The sequence below is a fragment of the Chrysochloris asiatica genome, unplaced genomic scaffold, assembly GCF_000296735.1.
Source record: "Chrysochloris asiatica unplaced genomic scaffold, ChrAsi1.0 scaffold00049, whole genome shotgun sequence".
NCBI classification, from domain to species: Eukaryota; Metazoa; Chordata; class Mammalia; order Afrosoricida; family Chrysochloridae; genus Chrysochloris; species Chrysochloris asiatica.
In genome coordinates, this window is record NW_006408567.1 from 2156314 (window position 1) to 2174745 (window position 18432).

An 18432-nucleotide genomic window follows, 5' to 3' on the forward strand; every position below is an offset into this window, starting at 1 on the left:
CAAGTTGGTTCCAACTCATACCGACCCTGTATAGGGTTTTTGAGGAGCAGCTGGTAAGCTTGAGCCGCCCTTTGCTGTTCAAACCAACCTTGCTGTCTAGTACATTAACCAGAAATGGTTACACACCAGGACTCTTAAGTAGTGGTTTGTTGTTGTCAGGTGCCGTCAAGTCAGTTCTGACCCACAGCAACCCTTTATAGGGTTTCCGAGGAGCGGCTGGTGAGCCTGAACCACCGATTCTGCAGTTCAAACAGACTTTGCAGTACAGTGCATTAACCTTCAGCTCCACACCAGGACTCTAAGTAGTGGTTTAGCTCTCAGTTATTGCCCAACTTCTCCTACCCTGACCCCTATGTAAATAAAAGCAGAACTCTATCCTCCCTGACTCTTTGGATTTAGGGTAAATATTCTCTTGAATGACAGTCTTAAATTACCTAATCATCAAATCCAATCATATTTTCACAGGCCTCATTCTCTTCATACTTCCTGCAACATTTGATTCACCTAGTTAACCAACCCCCGCACACTACCTTTAGACTCTTCTCTATGGCACTGGGTTCTCTCTCTTCCCATATGGTTCCCAGAGGAATTCTCCAAGCTTCTGATCTTACGTCTTTACCTTCAACAACTCCATTTCATGGACCAACCTTTCTCTTTCTATACCAAATGGCCACTAGATCCTAATATTTTTTAAATATCTCCACACTGCCCTCCATGCATATAACCTGCGTAATGGTGTCCACCTCTGCTTGCTTCTTTATACAATCCACACTTCTTTCTACTGCCAAAATAAGGTCACGGTGTTCTACCGCGTACCAAGAAATGCACTAATACCTTAAAATTTTCATTTTAAGGCCCTTCATTATTCAGCCCTTAAACTACCCACCCTCCAACTTTACCTTACTATGCCATTCCTACTCGACACAAAATCATTCATTTAGTTTTTTATTAATAAAGGAGTACAACTCTGAGTCTTCTATATACCCAGCACTATCCTGGCACTATGGATATAATTGGGACAAGAGATAAAAGTTCCTGTATTCATAGAGCTTACATTCTAGTGAGCAAGATACTGACAATAAGCAAGCATGTTAAATGGCAAGTAATCAACATTCCCAGAGCACCTCTTGAGCATTCATGCCTCAGTGCCTTTACACATGCTGTTTCCATAACTTATGCTGCCTTCCCTGTCTCATTGAAATGTTTGCTTAATCATAAAGGTCTCTTCATAAGTAAAGTCTTCCCTTTCTGGTGCATATGTCATTGTGCCAACATTCTTTTTCTTAGCACCTGTTACATGCTATATCTTCTATTAAAGAGCAATAATGTTTATATCAGATTATTACATTAGATTATAAGCTTAAGAAAAAAAAGACTTGTTTGATAGTGTATTGCCTGCTCACATTAATACATACCTTGCACAAAGTGGTCTTTAATAAATATTTGAGGTGATACAATTTTTCCATGGCTATCATGTGACTAATGAAAGTTTTACTAAACAGTAGCACACTAAAATGATCATTTAGGAACACAAGAAGGACAAATAATCTTTTTGGACAGCCTCTGGACTTAATTTTTATCTTACAGATAACTTTTAAAGGAGTTATCTGTTGAACATACTCTAAATTTAGACTTTCTGCGTTGCCTGGGTCTTCTAAGGTCATTATCACTGAGGTGAATTGAAAGAATTTAATAAAACAATTTATTAAAAAAACTTACAGGGCTGGCTCTTCTTCCTCATCTCCGTATGACTTTAGATTATCCTGATCATACTGTGGTAATTCAGGCATCAATCTGAAAATTAGAACATTACAATAAAATGCGTCATATTAAATTATTCATTGCTAAATCATGAGCAGAATGGTCAATATGTATTTTGTAATGAGCATATTTTTTAATGAGTTTTTTCCTTAAATAACTACCTCGTCAGAACTCTATGTCAGGGGTGGGGAATGTCTGGCCCACAAAATCATTTGGTCTGGCAACCAAGGCAACCACAGTTCCAACCATCACATTAAGGTTGAGTTAATTAAATGTTTGACCAAATATAGCAGACTAATTTTTAAACTGATCATTAGTTATGGTCCATGAATGGTGTTATAAATTTGGGCAGAAAATAGTTTCCCCACCCCTGATTTTTGTCAAATTTGCAAGAACGGTAGTGACTGACCTAAAAGCAAATAACTTGACATCTCTGTTATTTAAGTGGATGGTCAAGTTTCCATTTCTGAAAGTTTGTCTTTTTTTAATGATTAAAAGTTGGTTGGTTAGTTTTGTGCTGTGGAGTGGATTCCAACTCACAGCAATACTGTATAGGGTTTCCGAGGCTGTAAATCTTTACGGGAACAGAAAGCCTCATCTTTCTTCAGTGGAACAGCTAGTAGTTTCAAACTGCTGACCTTGAGGTTAGCAGCCAAACTCGTAACCACTATACTACCAGAGCTCCTGATGATTGAAAGTTAGGACTAAATATATAATCTATTTTTATAGATCAATGTAGCATCAATTCATTTTGAAGAATTCTTACTTGTAGAGCATATGATAAGCAGCTATTTGCACAGGTCTAGCTCTGAAGAGGAGTAATGGGGCCAATGTGTTTAGCAAAGTCTGGAGATGTTCTGGTAAGTTTGTTTTTTGGTCAGCAACAAATCTCGCCGGGAGTTTGTGACTCAACAGCTGCTCCTTTGACATATATGTTAGTGTTTCACACATGGGCTTCAGCACTGCATTCTGAAAGGATGTTTCAGATGGATCTTTGCTTTCTACTAATGATAAAAAAAAATAAAAAAATAAAAAAAAAAACCAAAGAGTCTGAGTAACAGCTTGATTCATACTCAATAAGATGATATTAAAATAAACTAAAAACTTGACATATATGCATGCATTATAGTACTCCTAATTGATGGCACTCAGCAATTAGATACGAAGTAAATCTATATTTCAGTGCATCGTAACTGTTTTGTGACTTCTATTTCACCTTTGAAAAAAATGCAAATGTTTAAAAGGAGTTCAAGTCATGAATATTCGATTCAGGTTATCGGAATCACTATTCTTTAAATCTGCAATGGTCATTGGATATCTTATCTGTAAAGCAAAAGCATACATGATGTTCTGAGAAGCCAAGCTTTCTCTCTTTGCTCTTTTCTTTTACTATTCTATACTGTTTGACTTAAACATCCAAAGTTTTAAGTTTTGAATTTCAAGACTTTTCCATGAATCTCACTATTATTCTTTTTTCACTTGCCTGTAACAGTCATCAAAAGAGGCAAAAGCAAACTGTGGATGCCTTGGGAAAAAAATTCTTTCCATTCACTGATTAGATTTACAGGAAGATTGCCAAAGGTATCCAGACTTGTGGAATCAAAATACAAACTGAGATCACAAGCCAAGCCACAGCTGACACAGGCAAAGAGTTGTACAAGAGGATCAGAGTACAAAGCACGACTCTCACTTGCTGTCTACAGAAACAAAAAAAATCAAATAATTAGGCACTCTTCTATACTAGAACACCACAAACTAAGGTAGTAAAGAGACGTTTCTGTATCTCTTAATTATAAAATAAAAAGCAGGTAAGGTGCACAGTCTCGAGAATTTCACGTGTCAAATCAACATCATATTTTTCAAAATTCAATGCTAATAATTAGAATAATTAATGAATAATTTATTCTAAAATGCCTTTAACTTCTGAAACTACAAAAGAAAACAGAAACAGCTACCATTTACAAGGTAGATACTTTACTCAATTTTCATCTCCTTAGTAATCCTCTGTGTTGGGTATTATTATGTCCATGTTAAAATAACAAAACTGAGGCTCAAATGAGTTCAATTTAAAACTTTAACTGTCACAGCTCATAGTAGGGAAAGCAGAGAATCAAACTTTGACTGATACACTGCCTCACAGCCCACAGGTTTTACACATGGGCTGTTTTGGCTCACAAAACAAAATGAATTCTCATGAATGTACAAAGGTAAGAAAAACACTACTGCTACTCAGGGTCTAGTTCATCCATGCACAGATTTATTCCAAACAAAATGTGTTTAAACATGTCTCTGCGATTAGTGGATGGCTGCAGACAAGTTTTCTCAGTAGTATACCTGACTTAGTCACGTTATTGTTGTTGTTGTTGTTAAGTGCCATCAAGTCGATTCTGACTCATAGCGACACTGTGTAGGGTTTCCAAGGAGCAGCTGGTGAGCTTGAACCACTGACCTTGCAGTTCAAATGACTTTCCCGTCTGACGCATTAGCCCACAGCGCCACGGCAGGACACCAGGACATTAGAGTGCCTTAAAAAAAATGTTAAATCCAAACTGGTTTCTTAGGGGATCTGTTGTGCCAGTTAAACTTCAGGCAGAGAGGTCACTTCAGAAGATTACGGTGACTGCTCTTTGGACTCCAAAGGAGTTACCTTAATAGATTTTCTCAAAGGACATAGGATGATTATAGGGGCATATTAAGAAACTAAGGAGCTCTGGTAGCAAAGTGGTTAGGAATCGGGCTGCGAACCTAAAGGTCAGCAGTTCGAAATTACCAGCCGCTCCGTGGGAGAAAGATGAGGCTTTCTGCTCCCGTAAAGATTTACAGCCTCAGAAACCCTGTACAGGATTGCTTTGGGTCAGAACCAACTCCACGGCACTTAACATTATGAAACTGTACTGGCTAGAAAAATGCCAAAAAAAGTTGCACTGAGAAAAACGTACCTGCTCATTTTTGGAAGGAAGCAAGGGCTTTCCAATGAAGACTATCATTGGGAAACTTTACCCCATCCAACCTACAACTCTGATCTTGCCTCTACACACTGATTTTTTTGTTGCCAAAACTCAACATTGAAATGGAACATGATTTGAGTCCCTCAAAGTTACCAAACTGTAGTTTTGACATGGTGTAAATCAAAGAGAGCAGAATTCTATAAGGAAGATTTGGTGGTGGTGGCAGTGTGCCGTAGAGTTGGTTCTGACTCACAGCAACCCTGTTAGGGGTTTCCAAGGCTATAAATCTTTATGGGAGCAGAAAGCTTTATCTTTCTCCCAAGAAGCATCTGACAGATTTGAGCTGCTGACTTTATGGCTTACAGCCCAACTCATAACCCAATATTCTACCAGGACACCTAGGAAAGGGTGAGAGAAATGGAAACACTACTTCAGAGGTGTACAGACCTAGTTGAAAAACAAGAGCTTCACATTTTGATATTTTATAGCAACACTTTTTGACATATCCTCCTTGCATTTAAAATAACTTAATTAGAACCCAAAAAAATCATCTTGAAACCCTGACATGAAACAGTAAGATACAACCTAACGATCCTGTTCTGCAAATATATTCAAATAAGCTAATAAAGAGAACATTTTTAATAGCAGTTAGAAGATTTGGTCACTAAAATTTGTGAACAGTCATTAAACCTATCATTTTAACAGCCTATGGCTGTCAAATATCAGATAGGAAAGAGAAAATCTATTAAGTGTTGTAATTATTTTCAAAGGATTTAGTTACCAGCATCATTTAAAGAACAAGATTACAAATACCGTTTCAATGCGGAGATATGCACAAAGACCCAACAAAAGTGATGACACATCAGGTTACTTTACCTCTAACCAAGCCAACATGGAGCACATGATGAAGTCCCACTCACTCTCCGCCAAAGGTGCAGACCAGTATTTTAAGAACAGGGAAAGAAATCGGATTATTTCTGTATTTATACCCAGTGTCTCTGGATTTGCTTCTGACAGATTACTATGATAAAACAAAGCAAGAGACATATTGATAATCAATTAGAACAGATCCTGTTTTATTTTATATGCTTATAAATGTCAGACTAAAATGTTATTTACTCTACAAAGTTGTCCATGTAAGATACACAACTTGGTTCACATTGTACAGAAGGAAAAAAGAAGAAAAAAACACTTCAAAACATTACCTACCAACTGAAGAGAAAAATATCTTCATAGTTTTTCTTCCAGCACATTATTACTTTTAGTATACCATGTAACAAGTCTTTATCATCTATGTTTTTGGTTTGTAGAGAAGAATTGAAAATAGCAAAATATCCAAAACCTCCTAAAGCAAAATTCAAAGTACAAATTACAAATTTAAACTTAAAAAAAAAAAAAATTACAAATGGCTACTATAAAAAGGAAAACTCTTCTACTTTGAGAAATGTTCACTCAGATCAAGAACTCTAAAAAGGGTTTAATCAAAAGAATCAGTAAGTGAGTTTGTACACTCCACAAAGTCGAGACCCTATCTGCATACCAAACACCTAGTACAGTACAGGATCTTTTCTTTCTCTCTCTTCTCTTACTCTCTTTAAACTGCTGTCTTTGTCTTAGTTTCAGTACAGGGCTTAGCCAGCAGACCCCTCTCTCAAATAAAACCAAAATCGACATTGCTGTAGAGTACAAAGTTCAATAAGGATGGAAAATAGAATACAGGGTTCCACAATTCATACGTTCATTTAATAAGCATCTACTGTATCTTTAAAATCCCTGGTTCCTTCTCATCCTTCAATTCTTAGATTAAATATTACCTCCTCTCCACAACAGTCCCTCAAGTACTGAAAGCAAGACTTCGAATGGATTCCGCCCCATTCTGTCATGGCTGATGAAATGCTACCTGAACACAAATCCAATATTTTCAAATGTGGGGGAACCAGACGCTAACCAAAATGGGAAAAAATTAAGGTTCAAAGGCTTGAAAGGCTTGCTAGAAACTTAATCCCCTCTCTCAGAAAACAAGAGTACGGTGTACACTATATAAGTAACAAGATATCTTGACCTGGCTCTTAAATACTGATGTACAGTTCAAAGATGGTGGTCAACCACCCCGCTCAAAATGTCTGTGGCTTTCCACAGTCCTGGCAGTAACACATCATGCTTCTGAAAGGGTTCACTAGGTTTCTTCTGAGTCTCCTCCTATCCCAGGGCTTCCACCCATAATTTTTCCAGTTTTACATGGTGTACCCCAATCACCCAAATTTTAAAAAGTTGGGTCTGTTCTGGTTCAGTCAGCCATGATCAAATTATGCCTCTCCAAGTTACCTTTCATATATATTACCTGCTCACAGCCTTTATGGCACTAATTATAATCTATAATCATTATCTGTTTACTTACTATTATCTTCTCAAGTGAAAGTAGGAAACTTTTCTGTTTTATTCACCACTGTACAAGCACAATACTCATAGTACAGAGAAATTATTTTGACTGGCTATCAAAGAGTAAAGGAACAAATGAATGCATACCATGTACCCTGCTAGACACGGGAAAAAACATGAGCAAAATCCAGTCTCTGATCTGAAAGGGACTCATCTTAACAGTATAGATTACTTCAAAACAAATGAGAATATAATATGGATAAAGACTGGGTGCCTAGAACTAGAAGTAACTCTCTGCATCTAGGTGAAATCAGGAATGGCTTCCTGAAGTTGGTGTCTGAGTCTGGATTTACAATTCGCAAGGCCAGCAAAGGAACACATCAGGTAGTGTCAAGATACAAATTTGTAAAAAGGTATGGTATGTTCAAAAATCTGACAAATTCAAAATCCCTGAGTGGCACAAATGACTCAACTACCTGAAAGGTTGCCAGTTTGAACCCACCCAGAAGTGCCTAGATACAGTCTTGAAAACTGAGTGGAGCAGTTCTTTCTTGTGCACAAGAGGTCACCAGGAGTCAGAATCAACTAAACAGCAACTAACAACAAAAAATGTTTATACACAAAAATCCTAATTTAGTATAAGAAAGGTATGGGTAGAAACAGCAGAAAATAAATTTGGAGAGGTCAGTTGCGATATAAATGTAAAATGTCTTAGATGCCAAACTAAGAATTTTGGATATTAACTTGTAGGGAAATGGGAAACAAAAAAGAGTTGGGGTTTTTTTGTTGTTGTTTTTTTAAACAGAACACTAATTCTCATGGGAAGAGAAAAAAAAAACAGAAGAGACTCAAGTATAATCAGAAACCACTGACTTTAAGAACCAATTGAAAGGGTTTGTTTAGCTAATTCTGTATCCTCTCTTTGGCTAACAGGAATAAAATTATCATAAAACTTCAAAAACATTTTGTTCCCCTTAATGCCTTCCTCCCTCCAAGACGCTGTGCAGCTACTATATACTTCCTTAGTCTGTGTGAACACCTCATGGAGTTGTGTTTGATGCAACCTATCTCCTCTCAGTCCTCCTGGTTACAATCTACACTGGAGAAATCAATTGCATTCTCAAGTACTTCGCTCCTCTATGCATAATGAGTTCAACTTGGAATACCTATTCCAAAATGCAAACTCAAACCTAATTCCACAGTCTAGCTCTGTAAGTGAAGTCAATGCCACAGAAATTTAACATTGGCTGGGTTCAGTCACAGACGCATTTGGCAATTTCTTTAATGCTAATGGCCAGATTCTACTTCTACTATTCCAAACTTTCATGACACCTCTTAAAACTCAAATAAATTTCTACACATAAAATGGCCTACCCTATTTCACAGAAGAAATGCAGCTTATTGGTCAGGAACACATATACTTCCTAACCTCATCTCCACTATACCTACATCCCTCCTTACCTTTTATCTCAGAGAAAACTCCCTCCCTGGAATGCAAACCACAAGGTCAGCCATTCAAACCCACCAGCTGTTCCATGGAAACCCTTACACAGGGTGGCTATGAGTCAGAACTGACTGGATGACACTTAACACTACCACGATTCAAGGTAATGTCTACCTATGCTCTGGATCCTATCTTATTTTGCCCTCTCCTTTCATCTTTTCAATGGAAACTTTCTTCATCATTTCCTGTCTCTCCTCTATCTTCATCCCTTCTTCTTCCCCGTGTCTTCCTCTCAACAGATGGATTTTCCCTTCGACCTTATACAAGGGAGCTTCAAAAAGTTCGTGGAAAAATGGAATTAAAAGACAATGGAATTTTCCATTAACTTTTAGAAGCCCCCTGATTTGCTTCCAGCTTTTACTCTCTTACTTCATTTAGGCTAATGGCGCCTTACTGCCTGTAGTTTAATGTCCCAAATCCCTAATCTACAAAAGTTCGTCTTTATGATGTGTTCCCTATCATTTCTCAGAATCCATTTTCTGGTACATCCAAATACCCTCTGCCTACAACTATCCAATTTAAATGCCAGCCAAAAGGTGCACCCTTCCATGTGTTCAAGTACCTGGAATACCCTTCCCCAGCTATAATCACATGGAAAACTTTTTATTCTTCAAGATCTAGTGTGTCTCTGTGAATCTTGCAACACCTCAAGCAAAGTAGAAAACTACTTCCTTTCTGCTATTCTATACATGTTTTTGTTACTTCAGTTACCACATAATGTAAATTTATGACTGTTGTCTCTACCAAATTAGGACAGGAATTGATATACAGCAAGTGCTCAATAAATGTTTATTAAAAATTAATAAACACATGAGCTAATACAGTGCATAGTGTTAGAAAAATTTCAAATAAAACAAAAGCCATCATTCTTTGACCTTCAAATGTTGTCACTGATCAAGATTCCCTTGTCTAGGGAGAAATGAGGCTTAACTAAAATAGAATTACACATGGAAAAGAAATGATTCAAGTGCATTTGTGGGTTTAAATCTCTCCTTAAAAGACTGTAGCACTTTTGAAAGGGCAAAGGATCACAGTTGCTGTCTAGTGACATTCATTTTAGAACTATAAACTTGATATGTGACAGAGTATAAAGGAGGAACACAAGCCAGTTGAAATTCAACCTATCTCTGTGAGATATGGTTTTAGATACTAAGAAACACTTCTTTCATCTCAGGCAATATTAAATAATAAAATACTTATAATCAAGGGACTAACCGTCAATATAGTAAAGATCATTCTTAGGCCAGGACAAAAGTGCACGTATACAGTCACCAATAAATTTTTTCTTTTCTTCGTTTAACAAAAATGGACAAAGACTTTGAATGGTATGCAAATTGCCTTCTGTTAGTGGGAAAAAACTGTTTAAAGAAAAGAAAACATCATTACATTTTATCTAAATGCACACTTTTTTATTATTATTACTATTCAGAGTACTCAAAAAGACTAATTACTCTACTACACAAAATGAATACTTAAAAAAAACCAAAAAAATAATGACAATAGACTAACAATTGCTGATTCTGAATGATGAAATTGTGGATAACTGCCCCCTCCTTCCCTTTCCTGTAGGTTTCTAATTTTTTTTAAAAGCATATGTAACTTTTCTCCATAAATACTTTTTTAACATATGTGCTCGTGCACTTTAAGATTCGTTTTAAATAGCACTACCTTTCCTGGCACTGTAGGATAAGCACTGGATTGCGTTAATCACAAGGTCAGTGATTCAAAAACCCACCAGCCACTCTTCAGATACCCTATGTTGTTGTTGTTAAGTACCGTGGAGTAGGTTCCAACTCATAGTGACCCTGCACAGGGTTTCCGAGGCTGCAAAGCTTTACAGGAGCAGAAAGCCTCATCTTTCTCCCACAGAACAGCTGATAGTTTTGAACTCCCGACCTTGAGGTTAGCAGCCCGATTCGTAACGACTACGCTATCAGAAACCCTATACAGGGTTGTTATTAGTCAGAACTGCCTCGATGACACTTAACAATGAAAACCCTTTCTGTGCACTGATATTCACATATGTGTATATGTACATATATTGCTGTTGATGTTGGGAAACATTGAGCAGATTTCGACTCATAGAACTATTCCATAAAGTTTCCTAGACTGTGATCTTAATGGAAACAGTTCACCAGGTAGGTCTTTCCTCCTCCAGCTCCACTGACTGGGTTTGAACTGCCAACCTTTTTGGTTAGCAGCCTAGTATAGTACTTAATCATTGTGCCAAAAGAAGCACAAATTTAGTTGGGTTTTCTTTACATAAAGAGGCTCACACAAAACATACTGTCCTATTTTGTGACACTAAACAAAAATAAACTCTAGATCTTTCCATGGCAGGACATACAGATTCATATCATTATATCTTAAAGTTAACAAACAAGGGGGGAGACAGAGGAGAACAGCTACACAGCAACTCATACTATGAAAATATCACAATTTAACCAATTCTCTATTAGCCAACATCTACGGTTTTTCCAAATGTTTGCTCCTACAAATAATGCTATAAATGTCCTTAATTGATATCCTGCACATGTTAAAATATCTCTTAAAAAAAAAAAAAAAAATGCCTTCAGGCTAGATTCTTAAATGTGGAATTGCATAAGCATAGGATTTGAATGTACCAACATACTTGACATACATGATGGTACAAATGGTTAGCGCTCAACAAATAACCCAAAACTTAGCAGTTTAAAACCCCCATCATCAAGGTGCCTTGGAAGAGAAGCATGGTGTTCTTATTCTAAAAGGTCAGCAGAGCCTTGAAACCCCATGAAGCAGTTCTACCTTACACAAATGGAGTCGGACTAAGTCAATGGCCACTGTTAACAAGAACATACTTCAAATAGCTTTCTGAAAAAGCATAATCAATTTGTACTTTAACCAAAAAAAAAGTGAGCTTTTTCCATTCTTGGAAATATGGTGGCTAAAACCTATTTCTTTTCATTTGTATTTGTCATTGTTGCTTCTGTTGGGTGCCATGCAGTCATTTCTGACTCATAGTGACCCTATACAAAACAGAAGAAAACACTGTTCAGCACCATCCTCACAATGGTTGTTATACTTTGTCCATGACGACAGTCACTGTTTCCAATCCAACTTCCTCCTTTTTGCTGACCCTCTATCAAGCATAATGTCCCTTTTCAGGGACGAGTCCTTACTGATAACATGTCCACCAAAATATGTGACAAGAAGTCTCACCATCCTCACTTCTAAGGAGGACTTTGGCTGTAGTTATTCCAGGACAGATTTGTTTGTTCTGGGGCAATTCATAGTACTTACCAATACCATAATTAAAATGCATTAATTCTATATCAGTTTTCTTTATTCCCTGTCCAGCTTTCACTTGCATATGAGGTGACTGAAAATGCCATGGCTTGGGTCAGTCACACTTCAGTCCTCAAAGTGACATCTATGCTCTGTAACACTTTAACAGATTTGCTCAATGCAATGCACTGCTTTTGATTCTTGATGCTGCTTCCTTGAATGTTGACTTTGGATCCAAATAAAATGAAATCCTTTACAACTTCAGTCTTTTCTCCATTTACCATGATGTCTCTCGGTCCAATTGTGAGGATTTGTGTTTTCTTTGAGTTAAATGTTCCACATTTTATAACTGAATTATCTAGTCATATCCTTTGACTATTTTACCTATAAATTCCATTCACATCTGTCATGAATTGAATAACTAATGTGACCCCCCAAAATATGTGTCAACTTGGATATTTCAGGATTCCTTGTGGTTTTTCTTTCATTTTGAGAATTGGTATAATTGTCCTATGTGCTGTAAATGAGGCAAGATGAGGTTAACATTAAGGAAGATTAGATTATGTGTGCTATGTTAGTAAGGCAGGATTATGGTGGGATGCAATACCAATAAGGATCTATTTCTTTGGGGAAAAGACAAAAGGAGAGACAAGCCAGCAGAGAGGGGACCTCAGTACCACCAAAACAAAAAGCCAGGAGCAAAAGTACATCCTTTGAATCCAAGATCCCTGTGCTGAGATACTCCAAGGCTCAGGGGAAGATTGACTGACTATGACCTTCTCCCAGAACTTACAGAGAAAAAAAACAAGTCTCCCATGTTCTAAACTCAGACTTCTAGCCATCTAAGCTGTGAGAAAATAAATTTCTGTTTGTTAGTCATTCACTTGTATTTCTATTGTAACTGCACTAAATAATGAAGACAATACCCATGACACATTTTTCCAATTTAGATGTTTTTACTGATTTACAGAAGCTATTTGTACATTCCAGATATTAATTCGTTGTTTATATTTTCTCCCATTTTGTCTCTCTTAACTTTAGTTTATGATACTTTTTCCATAAAAAAGTTTTCATTTTTATAGTCAAACATCTAGCTTTACTTTTATGGAGTCAGGATGTTATACTCTGCTTAAACAGAAGTTCCTCTGGCCAAGCTTATCCATCTTTTATTTATCTCCGGATGTAATACTATGGAATGCAAGGTCAGTTTGAATCACAAGGTCGGTGGTTCAAATTCACCAAACACTCCTCAGAAACCCTATACAGGTTCACTATGAGTCATAACTGATTCCACAGCACTTAACAACAACACCACTTACATAGATTCCTGGTGTGGCACTGCAGGATCAGCACTAGACTGCATACCACAGATCAGCAGTTCAAACACCAGCTGCTCCTCAGAAAACCCATACAGGGTCATTATAAGTCAGAACTGACTGGAAGGCACTAACAACATTTATATAGATTTGTTCTTTACATGTACTTCATTATATGGACTTTAGTTTTAAGAGTAATTTAAAGGAGGGGTTTCTTCCTTGCAATGCCAATTGTTTAAAATAAGTATAAAATTCTTCATTTTTTTCCTCATTTAATTTCTACATTTCTAAACACAATAATCTTGATTTATTACAGTGTTCTTCTGTTAGGAGTTACCAATTAGACAAAATAACAAAGAAAAACCATTTAAAAAACATACCAGTTTTCTTCTCTCCTATACTGATGTTTTACGTCCTCAGGTGTAATGCTTCGAGAACAGATCAACTTACCAATAATAAGAGACCAAAGGGTACCGCTTTCTTTAGATCTAAAAATGAAAAAACAAACACGTATTTTCTACTTTAAAAATATACTTAATAAGATGTTTAAACATTGGTGTATCTGGATTCCTGAGAATTAGTTAAATCACCGAGTGAGAGCATCAATTCACCTAGGATATCTATACCAAAGCATCTGCCATTAGCCAAAAGAGTTGGGAGTTTAGGCTTTTGATATTATTTCACAATTTGCATTGAGCTCTCACTCCAACAGATTTCCATAGCCCTCAAGTCCCAACAGGGGAGATGATGACCTTAAAGAAGTCCAGCAGCTAGAGCTGGGAAAGGATACACCCCATAGGACATCTAGGCTGGTTGAAGTTGAAGAACCCAGAAGATACTAATATGCTTTTGGAAAGTTGTGAGTGTCAGATACATGGGGTGGGACTGGAGAAGACTTGTTCAACCTGGGTCCTCTGATAATGCAAATTATAGTAAAAATGTTACAGGCAAGTGGTAAATTCTTTAATTAAAAAGAAAGAATTTCAACATAGTAATTTCATGAAGTTAATTGCTAGGCACTGTAGTTGATAAGCACTTGACTGTGAATCACAGGTGGGCAGTTAAAACCCACCAGCTGCTCCTTGGAAACCCAATGCTAGGCAGCTATGAGTTGAAACCAACTTGACACTTAACAACAACTGCTAGGAAGTAAGGCCTAGGATTTACTTCTGAAAATCAGCCACTGAATACTCAGTGTATCACAATGGTCTGATCCTGTTGTGTATGGTCTCACCATGAGTCGGGGACTGACTTGAAAGCAGCTAACAATACCATGGAAATAAAACAAATTGGGGGTAGGGGAGTGCACTGCTATGACCTCATTAGAACTTCATATTCTTATGTACTTTGTCATCCAAGAGAACAGGTTTCGTATTTAAAATATTAAGACACACCTCTTGGTGTGGCACTGTAGGATCAGCACTGAACTGTGAACCACAAGGTTGGCAGTTCAAACTCACCAACCTTGGAAACTTCCTTTTACAGGTTGGCTATGAGTTGGAATCAACTCAATGGCACATAACAACAACAACAACAAAACAACATGTAAGACTGAATTTTAGAGTAGTGGGAAGATGGGTTACAGACAACAAATTAAAACAACTTCCATATATATCTATTTGCAGAGTGTTCCGGTTTTGGCGGCAGCAGAGACAGCCAGGTAGGAAAGGCTCCATGGGGGAAGGATTGAAAACCCAGAGAAGCTGTGCTCATGGAACAACACCAGAGCTCTGGATCTAGCATAAAGTCCAGGGTGTCAGTTTCCTGCACACGCAAGTGGAAAAATCACAATATAAAGGAAAATACTGCAAGTTAGGAATCCCTCAAGATGGACACCCTCTGCAGCCACCCTGCCCGGGCGGAGTTCTGAGGGTGGGGCTACAGTCAGACCTGCACAATGAACCGGCACTAAAAGCAGGGCAGTGACATTTGCAAAAGGAGGTGCGGGGGATTATACACATTTTTATCTCCTCTTCCCTGTCATGCCTTCTTTGCCCAGCCAGACACCCTCAGGCAGGTGAGTGTGCACCCCCCAAAAAAAGTTCAGTGCTGACCCCACAGTTTTCCCATGGCACAGAGAAAAAGAACTTGGCGGCTGCTTATGATGTCAGCCTTAGGGTCGCAGCCCTAAAATTAACTTGTGCAGGACCCTTTACTCTGGCCTTTCTAGCCAGAAAAAAGCAGGCCCATCAGGCCTGACAGACAAACCATATGAACAATCTATGAAACCCCAACATGAAAGGATGCAACTATCTTGAGAATCATGCTGTGCACAAGCAGCTAACTAACTGACCTTCAGACAAAAATAGTAAACAATCTTTCTCCCCATTAACTTCTCAATATCTATCTGTGCACCTCTACGTTGGTGACTAGAAGAGAAGCCTGAGCAAGGGGACACCCCCACCCACTGCTGGAGGCTTCTACGGTACACACACACACTGCCTGTGTAGCAAGGCGTCTGGACAGTCAGCCATAGTTTTATTTTTGTTTCAAAGTGCTAATTTTTCTCTCAGCTTTTATTATATTGCTTCTGCTTTTGATCTTTTTGAGCACATATTTTTCCTTGAGATGGGAGCTTTTACTCCCTACATTACCCAAGAAGAGACAGCAATCGTGGCCATATAGCCAAGCTACAAGCATACCCCAGACTATTCCACCACTGAGACAAAAGGCAGTAACAGCTGCTAAGCATTACATGTGAAAAGGGAAGCCTATATCCTTATCATATCCACCAGAAGACACCCAGTAAGCTTAATAACACAAAAACATCCACTTAAGCTTTAAAAAACCCACATAACTATTGGAAATGACAAACAAAACACAACAAAAGATCTCAAAACATGTCCAAAAAACAGAAAAGAGTACCTGAGACAAATGAGTTGGAGACAGACAAAGGTTCCCCAGAAGAGGAAGAGCAGGTTTTGGAACTGCCTGAGAAGGAATTCAGAAGAATGATATGGAAACAAATTCAAATGCTCCGAAAAGGGATGGAGGAAAGTAAGGAAGAAGTCAGGAAAATACTACAAGAGCAATTAAACAAGATTGATACAGCATTAGAAACAACTCAAAACCTGCAAAAAGAGGTCCAGATGATTAATAATAAAATATCAGAAAAGGACAACACACTGAAAGGGAAAAGGAGCAGAATTGAAGAGGTGGAAGTCAGAACTAGCAAGCTGGAAGACAAATCTCTCAATAATGCTAAGACAGAAGACGCAAGCTGAAAAAAGGATAAAAAAATCTGAAGAGAGTCTAAGATTCATGCTGGATAACATGAAGAGGAACAACTTAAGAATTATTGGCATTCCGAAACAAGAAGAATCAAAGAAGTCCACACAGGAGATAGCTGAAGAGCTTCTGGAAGAAAATTTTCCCTGACATCTTGAAAGATGAGGAGATAAACATTCAAGAAGCTGAACGTACCACAGAAAGGATAGAGCACAAAAGAAAGTCACCAAGACATATAATAATCAAACTGTCCAAAATCAAAGACAAGGAGAGAATTCTAAAAGCGGCCAGGGAGAAGAGAAGTGTCACTTACAAAGGCAAGCAAATCAGATTAAGCTCTGACTTCTCAGCAGAAACCATGCAGGCAAAAAGGCAATGGGGAGACACATACAAAACCCTAAAAGAAAAAAACTGCCAACCAAGAATCGTCTAATACAGGAAAACTATCAAATACGATGATGCAATCAAAACATTCCAGGATAAACAGAAGCTAAGATTTTGTCAAAACCAACCCAGCAATTCAAAACATTCCAAAGGGAGTTCTTTGGACTGAAAAGCAACAAGAACAGACAACAACCAGAGATTGACAGGTGTGGCAACATCACCTGGAACTCAGTCGACAGATAGCACAGTTCAGAACAGAACAAAACTACAACAATGAATTCAAAGGATCTGGGAGGTCAACCGAAGATCAAAATAATATCAATGTCAAAGAAGGGAATAACGTAGGAACAGAGATCCAGGTGGTGAGGATGTCAGGTAGATTACAGGATACAATTGTTTCTCTTAAATGGAGAGAAAAGTTAATAAACTATAAATTAACCCCAAAGACAGTTAATACTTCACAACTTACCACAAAAATGAACTTTCAAGCAAAACAAGCAAACATGAAAACTAAGACAAAACCGACAAAAAGTAGCATAAAAAACACAAACTCAGCACAAGAAGGCACGCAGAATAAAGGAACGAACAGCACTACCAAAAAATTAATATAATGGGAGCAATTAATTCATTGTTGTTGTTAAGTGCCGTCAAGTCGATTCCAACCCATAGCGACCCTGTATAGGATTCCCAAGGAGCAGCTGGTGAGCTTGAACTGCCAACCTTGCAGTTCAAATGACTTTGCAGTCTGAAGCATTAGCCCACAGCGCCACACCAGGACTTTATCGACAATTACATTGAATGTCAAAGGACTGAATGCACCAGTGAAGAGACAGAGAGTGGCAGATTGCATAAGAAAACGAGACCCTTCAATATGCTGCCTGCAAGACACACCTTACACACAAAGACAAAGATGGACTAAAAGTAAACGGATGGAAAAAATATACCAAGCTAACTGCAACAATAAACAAGCAAGAGTGGCAATTCTAATCTCTGATAAAGTAAACTTTAAGACAAAAACCAGCATAATAGATAAAGAAGGACACTATCTCATGATCAAATAGTCAATTGAGCAAGAGGACAAAACAATAATAAATATCTACACTCCCAATGAAAAAGCACCAAGATATATGAAGCAAACCTTACTTGAACTGAAGAAAGAAATCTAGAATTATAGTGAGAGATTTTAGCGCACCACTTTCGAAAAGGAACACAACAACCAGAATGAAACTTGACAAAGTTACAGAGGAACTAAACAGAACAATCAACCAACTTGACCTTATAGATGTGCACAGAGCATCAAACCGAACAACAACACAATATACTTTCTCCAGTGTACGTGGAACATTTTCAGAATTTACCATGTGTTAGGACACAAAGCAAGCCTCTATATACATTTACAAACATCAAAATACTACAGAGCATCTCCTCAGACCACCATGCTATAAAACTAGAAATCAACAAGAAAACTAAGGAATTATAAAGTCAAATACATGGAAACTGAACAACATCCTGCTGAAAAGCAACTGGGAAAACAAGAAATTAAATGTGAATTCATAAAGTTCCTAGAAACAAACAAGAAATGAAAACACAACATACCAAAATCTTTGGGACACAGCGAAAGCGGTGCTGAGAGGACAACTTATTG

At 37.7% G+C, this 18432-nt stretch overlaps 1 protein-coding gene across 1 annotated transcript in view; it reads right to left on the minus strand.

Moving 5' to 3' along the window:
• Positions 1 to 18432, minus strand: part of LTN1 (listerin E3 ubiquitin protein ligase 1) — an 80499-nt gene that overhangs the window by 17511 nt on the left and 44556 nt on the right. The window contains exons 18-24 of the mRNA XM_006862509.1: positions 13556 to 13663; positions 9808 to 9950; positions 5919 to 6054; positions 5586 to 5730; positions 3241 to 3458; positions 2528 to 2758; positions 1720 to 1794 (exon numbers count right to left, since the gene is read on the minus strand). Coding sequence (XP_006862571.1) covers positions 1720 to 1794; positions 2528 to 2758; positions 3241 to 3458; positions 5586 to 5730; positions 5919 to 6054; positions 9808 to 9950; positions 13556 to 13663 — 1056 coding nt within the window. The remainder of the gene's footprint in view (positions 1 to 1719; positions 1795 to 2527; positions 2759 to 3240; positions 3459 to 5585; positions 5731 to 5918; positions 6055 to 9807; positions 9951 to 13555; positions 13664 to 18432) is intronic.